Source organism: Xiphophorus hellerii, chromosome 22 (assembly GCF_003331165.1).
Source record: "Xiphophorus hellerii strain 12219 chromosome 22, Xiphophorus_hellerii-4.1, whole genome shotgun sequence".
NCBI lineage: Eukaryota > Metazoa > Chordata > Actinopteri > Cyprinodontiformes > Poeciliidae > Xiphophorus > Xiphophorus hellerii.
In genome coordinates, this window is record NC_045693.1 from 4,601,502 (window position 1) to 4,622,785 (window position 21,284).

The window sequence follows — 21,284 nt, forward strand, 5'->3', positions numbered from 1 at the left end:
AATAAATCGTTATATTTTACGGACGGCAAGAGAAATCCTACAACCGCTAAAATCTGACGCCGGTATATTTTTGTTTGCATTTTGTAAAGAATAAAAGTTGCGCTCGGTGTCTTATTCAGAGGTTTTTATGTTGTTTCCTTCAGTGGTTTTTGATGTAGCGCCACCACAGGTGAGGAGGGGAACAGGTTTTTTCTAAAAATGCAACAAATGTTGCAACTTTCATCCCCAGTTGAATAAAATCTACCGGACTATCAGCTGTGAAAAACAACCTTAAACTTTTTTTTTTTTTATGTTCCCACATCAAACTTTTTTTTTATTGTTGTTTTTCTTTCCAGCCGGCATTGATTCAGGACATGACGGAGTTCAAGAGGAGCCTGCCGCTGTTCCCGCTGGTGAAGCCTCACATCAACTTCATGGCCGCCAAACTGTGAGCGAGGCCGGAGAAGCTTCGCCTTCCTGAGGTTCCCCTGACCGTGTGTGTGTGGAATGTGTGTGCAGGCGACACGCCAATGCACCAGAGGAAGGAGAAGAAGAGATGCTCAGTAAGCGAAGAACCCCCAAAGTTAGCTGTGGTCATTTTTTAAACTAGCTGTGACAACCATAGCGGTCTCACCTCACTCTCACGCTGCAGCGCTGCGTAGGCGAAGTAGAACCACGTTAACCAGAAAACGTTATGCAGGAGCTTCACTTCACCAGTAGGGGGCGCTTCCCAGTCCAAGTCAGTAGCTCTACCAAGGCACTCCGACGTTTTATTCAAATGTACGCATTTTACGAAGCCTTACTCTGTAGTTTTTAAAGCTTGCTTGGTGAGGGGGTTTTATCTGTTGGCGCCCTCTGAGGAGACCTGAGTGAAGTCGGCACCGCGACTCAAATCAGACTAAATTGGCCTCAAACCTTTGTGCTGCTGTCGTTTTACAGATATTAGTAAATATTTACAGGCCAACGAGCCCCGACACACATTTACAAAATCTCTTCAACTGTAAGTTATAAAATTTGGACATCAGAGATCAGCTTGCTCCTCCGTACAGTTTAACAAAAATTATGTAAAATCTCATTTTTATGTTTCTGCTGCTAGACTTTTTTGTGCTGCTTTCATTTTAAAGATATTAATAAATGTTTCCAGAGGTCAAAGGTTAGTTAACACCACCACCACCACATTTACAGAAAACAAAATCTCTTTTCAGCTGTAATTTGTAAACATTTTTTAAGTCTCCAGACTCAACTGGCTCCTCTCTTCACATTAAAATTAAACAAAAATTTAAATAATTGTGCTTTTGTGCTTCTTTCATTTTGAAGATATTGTTTCTAGAGGTCAAGGGTCAACCCACATATACAAAATTAAATGAAATGTGTGAATCAACTGTGCTACATTTATGCAGCAAAAGTTTTCAGAGATTTGTGGAGGTATAATTTTTTAAAAAGTTTCCTGATGGCAGATCAACTTGCTCTTCCTCCCATTTTTACAACTCAAACAAAATTTATGTAATTTTAATGTTTGTGCCGTTATAATTTTTAAAATTTTAAATATCAAAAAAGTTTCCAGAGTAAATACTTTGCTCTCACCCCCCAAAACTGATGCATTTTTAAAAACATTTCATTGCTGGTTTGTGCAGCAATGATTTTAAAGCTATTAATGACTCAGAGGTCAAAGGTTAGCCACAAAATTGTAGTTATTTTTTGTATTTGTGCTGCAGAAATTCTGCTGCTATAATTAAGATTTTTTTAAAAGTTTCCAGAGAATGTGCGCCACTCCCCACATTTACAAAATATCAATTAATTGTGCTGCAAAATGTTTAATTTGTGCCGCTATAATTAAGATTGTGAAATAGGTTTCCAGAGACCAACCTGCCCTCCACTCCACATTAGCAAAAAACGAAATTGATAAATTGTTTTTTTTTTGTTTGATAGCAGCACGAACGTTTGGCACAAACTTCATTTGATTTTGTAAATGTGAGGAAAGGTGAGTTGGTTGACCTTTAACCTCTGGAAATTTCGTCTTTTCAAATGATAGCAGCACACATTTTGTGCTGCCGAAACGTTTGACTCGAGCTTCATCTGATTTTATTTTCTTCTATTTATTTTTTTCTTTTATTTCCGTCGGCCGACTTCTCTCAGGTTTTGCGGAGACGTTTTTAGGGTTTTATGATAGAAACAGCTCAGGGGTAAATCCATGCTGTCTCTTTTTTTTTTTTTTTTTTAAACCCGTTCAGTCGCAAACCCCCGAGACGTTTCCATGGCGATCCCTACACTGTGCATCCGCGTGTGTGTGTGTGTGTGTGTGCCTTTACGTCGGTCAACTCGCGCATTTTTCTTTCCAAACGCGTCACTTTGATGTCAAACGGAGCTGAAAGTAACCGGCTCCGGTTTTAAGAAGTATTTCCTGAAAAATATGCACTTCTCTCACCAAGCAATAAACGTGATTGTTGAAGGTGAGAGCGGAGTCTCTCTCTCTCTCTCTTTCTCTCAGGTGCTTGCTGCACTTTGTCCCGACTTTTTTTTATTTTATTGGTTTCAGTCGGCGCCTCGTCCAGGATTAAATGAGCTTTGAATGTGTTTGATGGTTCTGCATCCAATCTTCTTCGACATTTCGCTTCGTCTCGGATTATTTTGTTCCTTCGTGGTCGAACCCAAAGATGGCGGCGGCAGCAGATTTTAGCGCAGCAGAGGAAAATATTAATGACATTACATATCAGGCTTGGGCAGCAGGGGCACATACGTTGTGAAGTACTTAGAGAGTGGTTTCTATTTAGATGTTTTTGAATGTCAACGCTCGGCTCTGATTGGCTGGTTGGGTTTCCGGGCGGATAATTTTAGGTTTGAAGTTTTTCTGTTTTTTTTTTTTCTGTGTGTTTCTAAATAATTAATAAACAAGTGAATGGCAAAACTGCTGCACTCGATTTCCTCATTTGCAAAAATACATTTATTCACAGATATGGTAGGTACAGTTCCACAGGTCAAAGTTCACAACATGTTTTTGTTTTTGGCAGAGACTTCATGATAAATGTAGAGAAGCTGTAGTTCGCAGGCAGAGTTTGAGGTTTTTCCAGACATAATTATTTCAAAACCAGAAACTAATGGACGTGAAATATTTCAAGTTTTTGTGGAGTAAATGTTTTCCAGGTTGTGATAAAAGCTGGTGACTTTTGGGTGTAGCATCTGACCTTTTCCTTCCACTTAACTTTCCACTAATGTTTGGGTATCAGAATAGAAACAGCCAACTGCTTTAGCAATTACTTTTTTTTATTGTTTGTATGCTGGATAAGTCAGTTTTCTTTATTAAAATCCAATTTTTCCAAACTTTAGAATGTAGGTTTAGAAGTAATTACTGAAAATTTAACAATTTTCATTTCAGATACACATGAAACTTTAGCAAAATAATTCTTAGTTTTTCCTGAAGACGCATTAAAAACAGGTTTAAGATAATTCGTCTGTTTTTATTTAAATAAAAAAGCTTGCTTAATGGTTATTTTTACTACTACAGGGATTAAACAGTCCAGCTTTCACCCTCAGTTAATTTGCATTTATAACACTTGAAATTTTTCACATTTTATCACATTTCAACCACAAACTTTAATGTATTTTATTGCGACAGATTGTGGAAGGAAAATGATGTGAAGTTTTTAGGGAAGTGAATAAAAAACGAGACCCAAAATGAAACTTTTGTAATCTTTTACTCTTATTCTAAACTCCATAATTCTCACATTGAAACACAGTGGTGGCAGAATAATACTGTGGGAATGGTAGAGTTGAATAGGGAAAATGGATGAAGCCAGAGCTACAGTAGATTTAGATCAGGGGTGTCCAAAGTGTGGGGCGTGGGCCATTTGTGGCCCTTGAAATGATTTTTAATTGGCCACAATTCAAGAATAGTAAAAATTTGGCCAATAAAATATAAAACATTTGACCCAAAACATTTTGATTATTTTTTTTAACTAATGGCAATCTGAAGGTTCTTTATGTTTTGGATCTTTAATGTTTTAGAGATTTCATTAAAAACACTTATTATGCAGATAAAACTAGAAAAACTGAAATTTGTGGCACACAATTTGGCAAAGTTTATATCAAAGCACGGCCTAGTCAAAGTCCAGAACTAAACCAGATTTTTTTTAATGCATCATTTTCAGCTTTCATCGGTTTGTCAAATAAAACGTATTGAAGTTTGTGGGAAAAGCTAAGAGTTTGTGAAGACTTCTGCCAACCCATCCCGACCTGAACCAGAACAGAACCGCTCCATGTCCCACTGGGTTCATCCCCTCTGGACCGGACCGGACCGGACCGGACCAGAGCGCCATGACGGGTGCCAACACTTTTACAGAGTTCAGAAGTAATCAAAGCTGCAGGCTGAATAAATAAACACTGGAACATCTCAAGCTAGAATATAGATTTCTATGTTACGCCTCTGGTAGCTTCTGCTTTGTGCTTCCAAACGTGATAAATTATTGATTAATTGATCATCTGATTGGACCCTGGCGAGGGCCGAAGGGATGTTAAACCAAAACAATCGTTTTATTTAAAAAAAAAAAAAAAGTTCTTCACGCATGCCCTGCGTCTTTATTTCGGATAGCAGTGGGTGTGTTAGCCGTGTGGAGTTAGCGTAGCCACACACTGACTGCAAGCAGGCTCCAGTTCGCTTCCCGTACCGTCGCTCCCGGGGCAGGAAGCGGCGACGCAGTCAGTCTCCGTAGCAACCGCTGGGAGGGGGCGGGGCTTGTTGCAGTAAGGGTGAAGCTGAGTGTTGGGGGGGGTTCATCCTCACCGACAGCAGAGCGCCGCCTCAGGCCTCTTCCGGCTCGGGGAAGTTGAGGATCTTGCGGTGGGCTTGGCGCAGGTATTGCTGCTGCTTGAAGTAGACCTTGAACGCCCCTTTGATGGCCACGAAGGCGATGCCACCCTGGGGGGAGAGCCAGAAAGAAAGGAGGATTTAAAGGCAGCACTCAGCACGTCTTCAGTAAGAGGCTTCTTCAAAGCCGCTGTGACACGGACTGCTACAGGAGGACCTTCCTGCCCACAGCATCAACAACTCTGAAGAATCCTGAATAATTTGAGTTACAAAAAGAGATTTAACTTTCCAGAAGGAAGTCAAAAATATTTTTGAATTTGGAAAACTTAAAAGTTAACGTTACGACTGCAACTAAGGAGACAAGAAAGAAAGGAATGAACGTAGCATTAGACTTAGCATTAGTACTCTAGTTAGCATCGTGTCTGCTGTTAGCAATGGTAGCCCAATTTGCATCATAACGGGGCCCGTTAGCATCTGCGGCCCGGTAAGCACCAGCGGCCCCGTTAGCATCAGTAGCAGTATTAGCATCAGCGGCCTGGTTAGCATCAGTAGCAGCATTAGCATCAGTAGCAGCATTAGCATCAGCAGCCCCGTTAGCATCAGTAGCAGCATTAGCACCAGCGGCCCTGTTAGCACCAGCGGCCCCGTTAGCATCAGTAGCAGCATTAGCACCAGCGGCCCCGTTAGCATCAGTAGCAGCATTAGCACCAGCGGCCCCGTTAGCACCAGCGGCCCCGTTAGCATCAGTAGCAGCATTAGCATCAGCGGCCCCGTTAGCACCCACCAGGATGGTTCTCTGCAGGTTGGAGTTGACGCTGCTGAACATGAGTTTCCCCACGATGGTGGCGATGGTGGGGAAAACCAGAGCGCCGCACAGGATCCGCGTGGCAGAGACGTGGTCGGCCAGAGGGCTGGCCTCGGCCGGGATCCGTGGCACCGGGCAGCCGATACCTGCGGTTCCGACATTCGGGCCGTCAGCAGATGAAAAACAACATGGATGATTTCTGACATCAGAAACCGAACGGCCGACCTGGGAAGATGCTGTTGAAGATCTGCAGCTTGTTGGAGTATTTCCTCCACAGCCGCAGGACGTAGTCCTCCCAGCGGATCATCTTCCCCAGGATCAGCATGACGGGGATGGTGGGCAGGCCGATGAGCAGGAAGAGCGGGTCGGCCCGCTCCATCACGTCCAGGCCCTCCTTGTGGCCCACCACCTGCACATCAAAAAGACATTAAAATCATCAAAGCAATAAAGATTTTCTGAGAAATACCTTGTTTTAAAAGCCAAGGATGGGCAGTAGCCCAGGGTGCCCAGCTTTGGGGGCCCCAAAAAATAAAACAACTTTTCTTTTTTTGTTGCTTTTTACAATATGATCTAAAATCTATGCACTGCAAAAACAAAATCTCACCAACTCTTTTTCTAGTTCTACTAAACCTCAGATATCGGAAGTGAAAAACAAATGGATATGATTTATATAACTAAACTACACATAGTAACTGAATTTAATATTTTATAGTGTATTGATATTTATTGATGCCTTTGTGAAACAAACTGCAGTGAAAATAACATTTTCCATCATACCCAGTTGTTTTTTTCTTCTTAATTTAACATCAATAATTTAAAGTCCTCATAATAAATTAAACCAAAAATAATTTTTCCATGATAAATGAAGTTCAGCGATATTAGCTGGACTTGCTGGCGCACGGCGAACATCAGAGGACGTACCTGCATGACGGTGACAGCGCCGTATGTGACGGCGGTCCAGTAGATGGAGCCCACCATGATACCGGCTGCAGCGAAGGGGCCGGCTTTGGAGATGAGCCGGTCAGCCAGATCCAGAACATAAACGATCGGACCTGACGGAGACAGGAAACGGTTGCCTGGTTACAGGAAGTTGCTTTTTATTTCCACCCAGAATCATTTGAAATAACGAGAACCTCCAATTTTTATCTTTTCACTGCATTGTCATAGATTTGAAGAATCTTCAGTCAGAGGATTCTCCAAATGCACTGTGATACAGACAGCTACAGGATATCTGAAAAGATGGATCTTCTCCACCTCCTCCCACACAAATCAGCTTTTATTTAATGTATTAAACTTGACTAAATATACCAAACGTTTTGAAAGAAAGTGACATAAATCCTGTTATCACTGAAAATAAATTTGTTCGACGGAGATGAAAACTGAAAACCACAGAAAACATGCAAATCTTACAAAGGAGTATTTTGATAGAATAAAATAGTAAATTTCCATAATCAAACTCAGAAATTTTGAGAGTAATAATAGAGATTTTAATAAACTTGGAAATTTCTGTTTCAATGTTGAACATTTTTGACTTCTCAAACTCAGAAAATTCCAAAAGCTGAAAGTTTGACATTTTTTCTAGAACATTTTTGAGATGAGACTCAATTTCTGAATTTTTTTAGTGGAAATTTACTTTTTATAATTTTTTCTCATCTACAAAGGCCCCAATAGCCCTGAAAATACAATAAATATTCTTTTTAAAAAAAAAAAAATAAAATCAGGCTACTTTATTTGCCTGATTTTGTTTTTATTTTGACTCAACAATTTTGGCTGTGACAAAAAGTTTGGACACCCTGTTGATGTTTCATTGCTTCTCTGATTAAAAACAACAGACATGAAACAAGGATCAACTGAAAGTCCAAACCTTTGCGACAATTAAAAAAAAAAAAAGTTTCTCTGCTGCTGCATCTTCCTCCCATCTGGCATTTCAAGCCGACTCTGGGGAAATCATGCAATATTTACAGGAAGCCAACCTGATTTCCTCACTCAGAGACTCGTCCACTTGCTATTAATAACCGACCAGCTGCAGAGGCAACGCACCGCAGGGGACGACTGCGCACTTTCTGAGGTCTGCAGATACATTACAGCTCAAGACTAACTCAACATATTGTCACTGAAGTAAAAGTAAACAGCAGCAGTCCAGGAAATTACTCAAGAGTAAAAAATATTGCAGTTTTCTGGCTGATTGCCGAATTTTTAAAATGCAGATTTTGGCCGATACTGAAATGCAGATGTGGGAAGAATATCCAAAAATTTTACTCAAGTAAGAGTAGCAGTACTCTAACATATTTTTACTCAAGTAAAAGAAATGTAGCCGTCCAGGAAATGACTCAAAAGTAAAAGAGTATTTGGAAAAAAGTCTACTCAAGTACTGAGTAACTGATCAAATTAATAGTTTAATATTTTAAAGTTACATCATCGAAAGGACCAAAATATAAAGTGGAAATTTTGGATAAAAATGATAATTACAGATAAAGAAGGTTTTATTTTAATCTAAAATGGAAAATGTATATATAGTTTTTGGCTTGATTACTGCTCTGAATAAATTTACCTTTTATGACTGTATACTCTAGTTAATGTTTACTTCAGTTAACAATTAATCGTTTACTAATTGATTAATCGTTTCAGGCCCAATTGTTTTTGCCTTTAAGACTTTTGTTGGTGAATATGTTGTTCTTCTAGGAAATGGCCTTTTTTGCGTGTGTATGCTCCAGCTAATGTTTACTTCAGTTAATGATTAATCGTTTACTGATCGATTAATCGTTCTAGCCATTATTGTTGTTTTGCCTTTTTAGAGACTATTGGTGGTGGATGTGTTGCTCCTTCAGCAACTCACCTGTGCTACTGTGCTGCGTATCTAAATCCCAAACTCCCCCAACGTACCATGAGTCCTCCTAAACTTCAGAACGCTTCAGTGAAAGAAACTTTTATGACGCCAGCTAATCCGTCCCTGAAGCACGGACTTTAACTGGGACAAAACTGACCAATGGTTGGAGCCAAACTGAACTTAACACACACACAACGTGTGCAGTCAGGTGAAAACTGGTCAAATTCCTCAAAGAAATAAAACAAAAAGTGTTTACATTGAACACTGATGTAAAAATGACAGCTTGCATCGTCATTTCCATCTTAAATCACCTGCCTGCCTGCTTCAGGACATGCAGGATATTTGTACAGGTGTTGTCCCAATAAAGCCACTTTCCATCAGTTGTTTGCACAATTTAGTCACAGCAGCTTTCACTTTGTCAAGCTGCGGCTTTTTAGGCAGGCCTCATTAAAGTTTATCACTTTGCGGCTTCTTAAACTCACAGCTTTATAGTAATTATTGATGAAACTGCCGCCTGGATCGGCGCCAGGCTTTTGATCCCCTGCAGACTGCACCTGTGTTTGCTGACCGGACTCACCTCCCAGAGCCTGACTCCTTCACTTTGTTCCTGCCAAAGCGCTGCACCGTTACGGCTAGAGGGAACTGGGTCACCGCTAATGACCGCTGACAGGATGGAGAAAGGAGCAATTCATTTTAGCCACTGGCAGCAGATTCTATAATTAAGATAATTAAGCATGAGGGAGGGAGGGAGGAAGGAGTGCAGCTACAGTCTAAAGGTGGACCAAAGCGTTGGCAGCCTCTCTTCCAGAAGGTTTGTTTACTCTCTGAGTGTGAGCAAAGACGGAGCAGCAAGGACACACCGTCCTCAGAGCTGGACCCGTGTGAAAGGATGGAAGTGGCTCTGCAGCAGGTGCTGGTGGGAGGAGAGACCCAACAGAACACAGCGACCCGCTTGGGGGTTTTCTACCTGCTTCGTTTGGGGAGGAGTGAACGCGTAAACGAACTCTGATGCTAACTCTGCTTGGCCTAAAAGCTTTGGTCTCGGTTTGGTTGAAGTGAACGCTGGCGCAGTTTGAATGAGTGTGTGAACGCAAACAGCTAAAAATGCAGGAAGTGACCTACAGCGCAGGGCATGATGGGTAAATACAATAAGTTCTGTTTTACTGTATTGGATTGGTATTGGCCGATAATGAACCTCAAATATCAGGATCAGAAATGAAAAGAAGTGGATCGGTTCATCCCTACATATCCACTATTTCTGAACTTCAACAACCTTCATTTGACTTGTTATTAAACTAAAAGTGTATAAATTCAACTGACGATTATAAACTGAGTGTTTTCACTCCTGACGGTTTTAATGTGTTTAAAATAAACTCCGTTTTTTTTACCTTGGAGGTAAATCGCACTAAACTGGGACCAAACCAGAAAAACCAAAGTTTGAGTTTAATGGGCACCAACTTATTTTTCTGAATCACTGTTTGCTGTGAGTAGTGATGGATTTGTAATGACATGAACAGCCTCTTTCAGTTTAATGGCTGTGTGCTAAGGCTGAAAAACTTATTATAAGAGTTTATCAGTCAATATCAATAATTATTGATTAGGGTTTTTTTTGTTTGTTTTTCATATCTGAAGTATTGCCACACTATTGGCAGTATTACTCTTATTCACAGTTTTTATTCTTAAGCATTTATGAGGCGAAACCTTAAAGTGCTGCTGCGCCAGCAGGTTGTTGCTAAGTAACCAAAGAATGAGTGAGTTGCTAGGTAACCAAAGAATGAGTGAGTTGCTAGGTAACCAAAGAATGAGTGAGTGAGTGAGTTAGTTGATTCCATCAACCTTAGATACCTTGAAAAAACGGTTGCGCGACTAAAGTCGTTGCTTTGTCTACATCTCCCTGGATCTTCTGGATCGGAGTTCAGTGAATATCAGAATATCAGATGTTTGATCGATTGATATCGATCAGATTTTTTCGCCCCACATTTCTTCTTTTTGCATTTTGAAGCTCTACTTAGAACCTTCTCAAAGTACAAAATTTAAATTCTTGCCATTTTTCAATTTACCTTTAGTCCATAATCTAAAAAAGAAAAAAGAGGAACCATGATTAAACACTTCAACTGAAACATTTATCTCTGCATTGAGTGGCAGCAACGCCCTGGTTGCTATAAATATAGATGAACCTGTTTACCAGCTGGGCCCAACACTCCCCCGGCTTAACATTGTTTTTAGTCTGGCTTCAGTTTCAGATTGCAGCGTCCACTACCAATGTGCTGCTCCAAAGGCGTTGCCAACCCTACAACCAGCTGGAACGGGTTCTTAAGCCAACAAAAACCAGGTGAGTGTTGGACCTGTTTGCTGTTCTGCTCTTCAGGGAGTTACACCAGTTTAACAAGCTGGGATTAGCTGGTTAAGTTGGTCAGAACATTTAACAAGTAGGCCGAGAGGTTGGGCGATTGGACGAATTTAATAGACCTCCAAACATAGACTGCGCCATTCGCTGGTTTTCTTTTTATGAGTTACTCTCTTAAGTACGGTAATAACAATGATTTATTGAAACCAAACGACGCAGTTCATGGAAAAAACAACTAATGCCATTCCTAATGGCGAACACAAAGTCCTTCCAGCTGCAAGCAAAGCTTTTATTTTCCCCAGAGCCTCAAAGTGCAGCAGCGGTTTATTTACTCAAACTTAAAACAGTGTCTTATGTTCAGAAAACATTTATTTAAATAATAACCGCAATGTTTGGGTGGGTAAACAAACCTCACCAAGTCTAATTGTGGCATTTATCTGTTTCAGTATGAAACTACAAATTCAAAATTAAACAAAAACTAAAATAATAACGGTATGCGCTTCTATAACAAAAATCTCAATCGCAGTTTTAGGTCGTAGATCTGTCATAAGAACAAATTTTAGACAATATGTGAATATAATGGCATATTAATGCAAATCCACCCTCTAGAAGATCAATACACTTTAATTTCTAATGAACATTTAGCACTGGAACTGGAGGACATTTTAAATATTCAAAACAAATAAATAAACACCGGAAACAACAAATAAAATGGACACTGAAGTCTTTGTAAGCAAAATTATTCTTTAAAAAAAGTGTTAAATTGAGACCAAAACACCAGACTGTCTTTGGTAGAAAAAGAGAAAAACAATAAATTTACCAATTGATTGATTTATTGCAACAGATTTAGGAGTCAGTTGAGGTGGATCAGGCATCTAATAGGGCACCCCTGGATATTTTCTGAAGACCCACAACTTGTTGGAGGTACTACAGTACGTATCCCATCTGTTTTCGACAAGCTTTAAATATTTCAAACTAATAATTTTCCTTTATTTTAAAGGGGCAGAATTATACATTTCCCAGCCAAATAGTGTCATTTTATAATCAGTGGTTATAAAAATGCTGCATATGTCAAATATGACTTAAAAGAACTTTGACTTCACAATTTGCCACCTTAAAAAATGGGCCTCTGTCTCTTTAAGAAGCTCCTGCTCATCACAGCAACATTTACCAACGTTAAATAGGCAGATGTTGCTAAATCAATTAATTGTATGATGAATTAAAACGAGCTGAAAAATTTCTGTCTGCAGGATTTTATGTTTCTATTTCTACAAAAAACTGGATGATAAAAGTTTTTAGTCTGGTGTTTTGGTCTCAACTGTCTTTTTAATGGACGGTTGTGTTAATTATAGAGAGTTTACCATTCAATTTCTTTGTTGTTTTGTTTATTTATTTTGTTTATTTAAAATGTCTTCCTGTTCCAGTGAATCATCAGAATTTAAAGTTTATTTCTTGCATTATTATTATTGTGCTATAATCATTATAACTGAAAATGGTTTCAACAAATATGTAAAAATATATATTTTTTAAAATAAAAGTTGCATACTGCAGTTTAACCAGCTTTTACTGTAGGAATTGAACACAGATTCTCAAAGTGTTCAATTTATTTTCACACCTTCTCTTTCCATCTATACACGCTTCGGTGATGGTTTATTAATTGGACCGATTAGATAATTTATCATATTAATCTTTCTAATTTTGCGAATTAGGGTTGCATCTACGATTATTTTAGTTCTATTGATTATTCTAAAAGTTAATTTACCACTTAAATCATTTTATATATTAGAAATACCTTTAAGAAATAAAAACAAATTATTAAATTTTTTAAACAAGAAAATAAACATTTTATTGCCTAAAGTGCAACAACATAGCACTCCTTTAGTGAATGCTTAATGATGTGTAGCAGAAGATGCATCTGCAGCTAAAGAAATCCTTCTAAAATCAACAGATTTGCCTAAATTTGCCAGATTAGATCATTTATCGCCCAGTAAAATTTGGCCTAGTTTCACCCAGGTGTTTTAAAAACCCAAATGGTTACCAGGGAAGATTTAAGGATTTCTTTAAAAATAAAACAGCAATGCATCACTCCATGATTGCTTTTGAGGGAATAACATTATAATATTTTGTAAAAGCTCAAAAAAGTAGATTTTACATAAATAATATTTCTGTAAAATCCTCAGGAAGTAGAATGGGTGTGTGTATTTTTGCGTTGAATCATGCAGCCTCGACATTCCCGCCCATTAAAGTAGACAAAGCTTTACACCAGGTGTGTCCAACTCCTGTCCTTAGTGGTCTGTTTGCAGCAAGTTTCACTCCTGCTTCAACATTTCTGACTCAAACAGTTGGATAACGTCCTCAGCATGTCGTCTAGTCCTGCACGGGCCTATTGATGAATCATTCTCCGCTTCAGGTGTGTCGAACCTAAACAGTCAAATGTTTTGGATCGTGTTTCTCATCTGCTCACCCAGTTTTGGGAAGACGATGAGATATTCTGCGTTGCACTGCGGACAGGCGACCCTCGCCGTGCTGTTGCCTCGCTGTTTCTCGTCCACCCAGCGCTGCAGGCAGGCCTGGTGGACCCACTTCGTTGAGCCCCGGCACCGGCACGGCCGCACCCACTCCGCCGTGCGGTCATCCTCATCTGTGGCGAAGCACACCCAGCAGCTCCTGAGGCGACAAGCGCACGTTTACAGTATGGCTGAATCGATTAGTTGCGAATAATCGATTTATTTGAATAATCGTCAACTAATCGACCAGTAATTGAGTCAAAATTTCACATAAAATATGTACATTTTTTACTTAAAATGAGAAAAAAAACCATTTGTCTGTAAAAATGTCCTAACCAGAACTCCTCAAGTAGCAGCTTCAGCTTTACTTAGTTCAAATTATGCTATAAAAGTACACAATTAATCGATTTGTTTGAATATCGTCAACTCATTTAGTAATCAATTAATCATTAACTGGAGTGTAAAGACTCAAAAAAGGCATTTTGTTGAAAAAACACAGTCAGAGCAGAAACTAAACCAGAATTGTACAAAAATACATACATGTACCTCCATATGCATTTATAAGATATGAGCTAACATTTTGTCAAGACATCCTGTACTAATATAAGTATTTAAAACATACCGTGATATAAACGATACAGAACAGACAGTATCATCAATAAATAAATATAAACACACCATGCTGTGCTGATTTAATCTGACTCAGGCAGGGAATAAGACAGTTTGTGCTACACTGTGTTTCATAACTGATTATGCATTTTTAAATGTAAAATTATTATTATTAAGAGAAAAGTTAAGTTCATCGTCTTTGATTTAATAATTTTGTTGTATTTTAACAAAAACCTGTTATATTCTGTTTCAGAAACTCTTGCTAAATGTATTTATTGCCCCACATATATGAACTTTACAGAACAAAATGGGTTCATTCACATTCAGTTACATGAAATCTAATCAAACAGTCCGATTTAGATTAAAACCTAACTAACAAGCAGTCCAAGTAATAAAGATAGATTCAGCTGGTAATAAGACGACACTTTGTCAAAAACCGTCCAAGAAAATCAGTCGATTGGTTTTCCTTCAACAGCCAAACTGAGAGGCATAAATTAGATGATTATTGTCCAACATGTCGATGGGATGAGCTCAGATTTCTGCAGAGAGACGAAAACTGATGAAGGTTGAAGAAAGGAGGTTAAAAACAGTTTTAGACAAATGTCCTGACAACAGAACCAAACCAACTATTATTGATTCAAAAGCATTCTTCCTGTAACCCAGTCGCAGAGAACGACATTAAAAACAGTCTTGAAATGCAATCCTGTATGGGAGAACTAAAACGGGTCGTTGATATAAATCTTATAAAATCTAAAAATTAAAACGGGTTTGCTCTTCAAACACGACAGCCAAACGACGTGTTTTTACAACACCAATCCAGTCAACCAGAACCAATTTATTGAGTTTTATTAAATGTTCAAAATTAAGGACGCAAACAATTATTTGACCAACGATTGTCGATTAATGGTTTATTAAATTAACATGAGTTCCAGTCAGTAACATCCGCTTAGACCTTCCTTTGGTGTTGCCATTTGGCCGCCATCCAACAGAGGGCGCCACTGCTCATCCTGAAGTGGAGCCAGTTGATTAAGAAATAAAGATGGCGGAGAAATCCCAGAACAGGAGACACAAACGGTACGGTCTGGGATGCAAAACGCTTTCTATGTGATTTTGTTTTGAAATATAAACACTCAACAAGCTCATTAAAGTTTCACCTATTTTTAAAAAAAAATTTTTTAAATCCAGCATATTATGAAAAACTTTTCCCCATATGTAATGGAAAGACAATAAATCAACTGACTGTTTTTTTTTTCCTTTTCTAGAATAATAATGGTTTTCTAATTGGAATAATAAACTGAACTTGATGCAATTTCTGATAACTAAGATTAATTGGACTGTAGACGTGATCGAATTTAATTTTTTTGTTTTGTAAAGTGAGACGATGTGTCGCAAGTTACCCAATTATGTGAATTTTAAAGAGGACCCATTAAGCAAAATTCGCATTTTGCATTTTTGTACTTTCATCTAAAAACAGCCCAAACACTTAAAAAAAAATTTAAAAATAAAAATCACTCAACCATTTTTTGGCAATAAGTTGATGTTTTCTGTTGTTTGCAAAATGGCCCATTTCAAAAATCTCTTACAAATCAGCAGACAGTGGCCCGTCGCATAGCGACCCCAGCAAAGCACGGCCCGTTACCTAGCAACCCCAGCTAAGCCCAGCACATCTGGCCAGCTGGTTTTACTGCTGTAAGTGCTGTAAAATGGCTGCTGGAAATTCAGATGTGTTGGGACATTGCTTCTTTAAGCGGATATTAAATATAGTTTCCATTAAGGATACATTTATGTGCTAAAAATGCCTTCTTTTTATTGGCTTGATGTAATATTTTAATCTAAAATGTCATGTTTTCAATTGTTGCCAACAAAAAAAAAAACATTTAACAGAAATAAAGGCTTCAAACATCAGTCTGTGTGTCGTTAATCTACATTATGTGTTTTTTTTAGTGAATTGAGTTACTCAAATAAATGAGCATTTCAATAACATTCTAATTTATTGAGTGGGTGTGTATTGTGTCTGTCTGGTGTTGAGGCACACATTTCTCCGTCTAGAGCTCAGTTTGTGGTTTTATTAAAGTCAAATCTGCTTGTTAAAGCACCTTGCATAAGAAGAGTCATTTGGCTTGAAGTTTTCCTTCAAGTTAATTCCAAACATTCCCAGTTATTTTTGCAAACTGGAGATTACAGAGGCCATTTGTGGACCAGCAACTGGTCTCAGTTTGGTAAACTGTGTTCCTAAATGTGCATGCATCTGAAATACTCTAGACAAAATATAAGTAAAAAAAAATACATGGAGGACTGAGCCTGCCAAAAGTAATTAATGTCTCAAATATGGGATTCAAAAATTTTAAATTGACCTTACCTTACCTTTTTGATTTCTTTATATTACATACAGTGTAACATCAATAAGAAAAATAATGACAGAAAAAAAGGAAACAAGTTTTGAAATAAAATGGAAAATTAAATAACATCGATAATGTTAAATGAATACCGTCAAAATGATAAATATTCATTAATGTTACACTGTACAATCAAATAAACTGGAAATATTTAATTATTGGATGCAACATTTGGCACATTAAATACTTTATCAAGTCATTTATTTATTTCTATATTTATTCACTATTTTTGACAGGGTTTACTCTCCATACAAAAATACTTGGCTATAGTTACATAAGCTATTTGGTGAAAATTATAAACTAATTGAGTAGATTATATGAGCTTGTTTTCCTTAAAACTACTCCTTTTCACTCAAAACTTGTTAAACTATAAAATAAAATAAACAAATAAATAAATATCATTACATTGAAAGTCCTAAAAATAAAGAAACTAAATGTGGAGGACAAAAAGTAACAAGTTTGGGTTTAAATCTGATATAAGAAAAAAAGAAAAGATGGTGGATTGAAACATTTTCCTCACCTATTTGTGAAACTCTGCACAGCGAAGGCAGCTGGCTGCTTGTGGTTGGTTCTGATAAGAACCTTTGGGCCTTATGTTTGTCAGCGATAGAGGCTTGGTACATAACCGTAGCAGCAACCGGACCTGGCATACATCTCACAGCTATCTGCTCCACAAACACCGTCAGGGTTACCGCCTCCGCCATACACAGCAGCACGTAGCTGGGGCACCTTTCACAAAACCCGCATGCCCGGCCTTTCTTTGGGAAATGGTTTCAAAGTTCAAAGATCAATATTGACAGAAAATGCAGTGTCAAACGCTTCCTTTTACTCACACACACACACCCACACCCACACACACACACACACAGCAGATGTTATCAGCTGCTGGTCTTTGTTTAGGATGAAGCAGCACTGAAATGTTGCAGCATCTCCTCACTTCCATGTAAACTCTATTCACCTGATTAGCTGTAATCTGGAGCCAGTGTGGAGAATATAAAACAGAGAAAAAAAACACTTCATAGATTGTGCAAGTAGTCACAGTGTGATTTGGAAAGCTTTGGGGTGTGAAAAATGTGATTTGTCTACTGTAGGTTTGTAAATAGAGAGGAAATTACATTAATTTTCTCCAATTCAGTACACCAGCGCTAAAAATGCTACATACTTTTAGCGCGTACATAAATGCTACGTTTTTCCAAGACAATGTTTCAATTCTACTGCCAGGAACCCATTATTAACAATTTACAAGAAAGTACAGCTCCTTTAAGAGAGTTTGGTAATACAATAAATCCAAAAAAGGATTATGGTTCTCAAAATATAAAACTTTCTTTCAGTAAAGGATATTACCATTCTCTTCTAAAATTAAAAAATAAAGTTAAGGTCATAACGTTGGACAGGTGTAACTGCTGAATGTGAGAAATTGGATGCAGTTATGAGACAGTTTTACTTTCTAACTGCAGAGTTTCTCTTCTGCTCCACCTTCATGTTTGTTGTTTTTTGGTGAGAGATATGTACGGACTTAACCTCAAAGTCTCTTCCTGTTTAAAAGAAAATGCTTTAAGGAAGTCCATACTTCAAATAAATTCCCAAGTACATTTTGACTAAATTTCAGAAATCTTGCAGCCTGATTTCCTGCTATGTTGCTATAAATGAATTTGACTCTGCAGGCTTTCAATCAGTCATAACATTTACTACTGTGTGCAATAACCTTAAAAACTAGCCATTTATTTACTAGCTTGGATTGCAGTTTTGATAATTATTAATATTGTAAGCATACCTATAGTGTAATTTATTCTGCATTTTACTTTGGCAGCATAATAAGAGCTGCACCTGGACATTCTTTAAGTGCTGGACCAACAAAAACATGTTTGATTTACCTGAAGATTGGATAAATTAACCAAACTATCTTCTGGTTAAAGTTTCCACGCCTATGTGTTTGAAAAATCAACAACTTTAGTACATGAGTACATCCTTAATTACCCCAGAAATACACAGATTCTATGAAAAATACAGTTAATTTCAAGATATAAAAATTAATTATGTTTATAAGGCAGAAAAAAAATCTCTATGATGAAAATATCACATTTTGTAATGAATGTGACCTTTCAGGTGAATAAGGAGCCTAATAAGAGTAAATTAACTGACATTTATTCTTCCAATTAAAAGGCAGTACAGTCATTAAACAGTGTTTGGCGATTTAAAGTGTTGGAAGTTCAGAGAATGCTAAACTGCTAAAATTATCACATTTTTGTGATAATTGGGATCATAGCTTTTAACACATTGCAAGCCTAGCATCTAATAATGCTATAGCGGTCTTCATTTTTAACCCAAACACATTTTATTTGTAACATTTAAAAGTTAATTCAATGTTTTTGTTAGATGAAACACATTAATACACAACCTTTAAACAGTTTACTAACATGTCTAGAGTAGGAGTGATATATTTTGTAGTATCATAATACCACAAATTGGGATTATAGCCCCACAAAAACAAATACTACTATTGAAGAACATTCATATGACTCTTTAGGATGCCAGTTACACAACGTGTGATTTGTACAACTAGAATGCACATAGTAACTACATTTAATGATATTAAATTATATTATTCAAATTTATTGAAACACGTTTATTTAACAAATAGTGAAGAAAAGATTAAAAAGAAATACAGACTGCTTTAGAGGTTTTTAAGCATCACTAATTGGAATTTATTGTGACAACGATAATCAAAATCTTATTACAAGAAATGTATCGCATAAATAATGAGCCATACGATAAATAACCTAGAGTATAAGCTGCAGTTTACTGTTTTGAAAAGGTTTTAGTTTGTGTTTATAAATGTAACTTTTAAACTAGAGCGGCCCGTTTTAAACCAACATACACACGTAACAATGAATTAGAGGTTCAGATTAAGCCATCCATACTGGATGCCTCTGTATAACGTCAGGTGTTACCGGGTCATCGACCGCAGGTGGCATCAATCAGAGATCATTGTCAGAAGCAGATAGCTAAGGACGTCCCTTACCAGAGATACTCCAAAAAACATGTTAAAATACATCAAGAGGCAACGCAAAATCCACATTTCTGACTTAAGTGAACAAATTCTCAAATATTTAATGAATACACTCTGTATTTTTGACAAAAACGCTTTAATGTAAGTGAGCTACGTAGCTGCCATTAGCTTATCTGCTAAAACTTCAACTCACCTGTCCAAATTCTGCTGTGCCACCACCGGACCTGGATCCGCCATTGTTGTGGAGCGATACTGTCTTATTGAAAGCGAAGAATGAGAGGCGAAACGAAAATGAAATAAATAAATAAAAAAGTCCCACACCTGATAATCTGCTGAAGGAGGATTTAAAAAAAAAAAATCACTAGCTAACAAATTAGCTAACTAGCCCCACATAGGCCGCTTTGTTGACACGGCCCGTCGGCTGCAGACGTGCCACGTATTTGGAGTAAAACTACGCCCTGACGGCCATGATTATCAAAATAGCATTTATCTCCTCCCGGTGGTTATTTAAAGAGAAAATACACTTTAAATCTGCTATGGCCTCGTTTCCTCTGACCGTTTGACTCCATTGACTGGCCGTGGCTACGTCATCAAAACAAGGACCACACCGTCAGCGCAACTTCCGGTAAAGATGGGAAATGTAGTTTTAAAACTTCTACATTTCAACTCTATTATATTATATTATATTATATTATATTATATTATATTATATTATGTTATATTATATTATATTATATTATATTATATTATATTATATTATGTTATGTTATATTATAGTATATTATATTATATTATATTATATTATATTATATTATATTATATTATGTTATATTATATTATATTATATTATATTATATTATATAGATAAAATAAGAAAATGTTGCAGCCATGTAAATTCAGTTCAATTCAAAAATAAGATTTTTTTTGTTTGTTTGTTTTGTTTTTCTTTTATCCCCAAAGATAAATCTAATGCTGTCGCAACTCATAATGTCCAAATATTTTCAAATATTGTGGCAGTAAAGCTCTCCAGCAGTCAGTGTTGTGGTGACTCTGAAGAGGCTTCTGACTGAAGACTGTCCTGGTTGACATCATCAGTTGTTGGTAAGCAATGCTAACCTATCTCTTTTGCTTTTGCTGCTCCTCTTTCAATCTTTTTAAAGTATTCATTTAATTTTTGTTTCAGTCAAGGGTTTTCAGAAAATATAGAAGCAAATTGTCATATGCTTATAAGTTAGGTACAATTTATTTTATTGGTATAACTAAAAACTTATTAGTTATTTTTAGGTAACTGTACAACTATGACTGTGTCACACCAATCATAGTCTCACAATCACAATTATTGGTCTTGAAAAAGATTCTTATTTGTAACAGGCTTCTTTAGGACACCAGTCATCAACTTCATTTTCTAATTTATTGGTATTTATTGATGTTTTTATTAAGCAAACAGTGGATAAAATATTAAAACAATCAATCCCAACTTTAAGGGCAGTTTTAAACATTGTTAATTAGAATTTATCATGGCAACAATAAATCAAAATTCTCACCATGATAAGAAATGTATCATATAATAAACGATACGATAAATAAATAGTGAATCTTAAACCGTTAGTAAGTTTCCCTGTGTAAATTATGTCACTTCATTTCCATTTATTTATTTATTTATGACAGATTTTTAAAAACAAAAATAGTAATAATGGCAATTGTATTTAACAACCGGACATACAGCATCAGAATAACTACTAATAACTGCCAACGTACAAATTATAAATTCTTCTTAATTTGTGTTTTATAACAACAAATAAAATAAAATAAAGCATATGCTTTTATTCGTGCAATAAAGCTTTATCTCAGACAACAGAAATTAAGGCTGCTTGGTAGAGTTGGGTAGTAACAAGTTAAATTTCTCAGTTACATTTACTTGAGTAACTTTTTTTATTTAAATCTACTTTTAGGTGTAATTTTACTACACTGTACTTTTTACGATTACCCTAAGTAATTTTATT

General features: G+C 37.0%; 2 protein-coding genes across 3 annotated transcripts in view; one reads left to right on the forward strand and one right to left on the reverse strand.

Annotated features, from left to right (window-relative positions):
• Nucleotides 1–1,045, forward strand: part of LOC116713643 (insulin-degrading enzyme-like) — a 29,865-nt gene extending 28,820 nt beyond the window's left edge. The window contains exon 25 of one of the 2 annotated variants that reach the window (XM_032553855.1): nt 336–1,045. In XM_032553855.1, the coding sequence (XP_032409746.1) occupies nt 336–431 (96 nt within the window). In that variant the 3' untranslated portion in view covers nt 432–1,045. The remainder of the gene's footprint in view (nt 1–335) is intronic. The other variant, XM_032553854.1, reaches the window with a different exon arrangement.
• A 1,852-nt stretch (nt 1,046–2,897) lies between these two features.
• On the reverse strand, nt 2,898–19,888 carry LOC116713514 (E3 ubiquitin-protein ligase MARCH5). The gene is made up of 6 exons (XM_032553690.1): nt 19,475–19,888; nt 13,224–13,426; nt 6,507–6,637; nt 5,811–5,994; nt 5,565–5,731; nt 2,898–4,891 (listed from the first exon to the last, which is right to left on the reverse strand). Exons 1-6 carry the CDS (start codon nt 19,516–19,518, stop codon nt 4,775–4,777), a joined length of 846 nt encoding a protein of 281 aa, XP_032409581.1. The 5' UTR covers nt 19,519–19,888; the 3' UTR covers nt 2,898–4,774.
• Between the last annotated feature and the right edge of the window lie 1,396 nt (nt 19,889–21,284).

Excerpts from the sequence above, each read along its gene's own strand:
- LOC116713514 (XM_032553690.1), bottom strand. The coding sequence starts at position 19,518 with ATGGCGGATCCAGGTCCGGTGGTGGCACAGCAGAATTTGGACAG. Across the intron at positions 13,427-19,474 it reads GCACAGCAGAATTTGGACAG|GAGCTGCTGGGTGTGCTTCG; the intron begins GTGAGTTGAAGT and ends TTGTCGCCTCAG. Across the intron at positions 5,995-6,506 it reads GCGCTGTCACCGTCATGCAG|GTGGTGGGCCACAAGGAGGG; the intron begins GTACGTCCTCTG and ends TTTGATGTGCAG.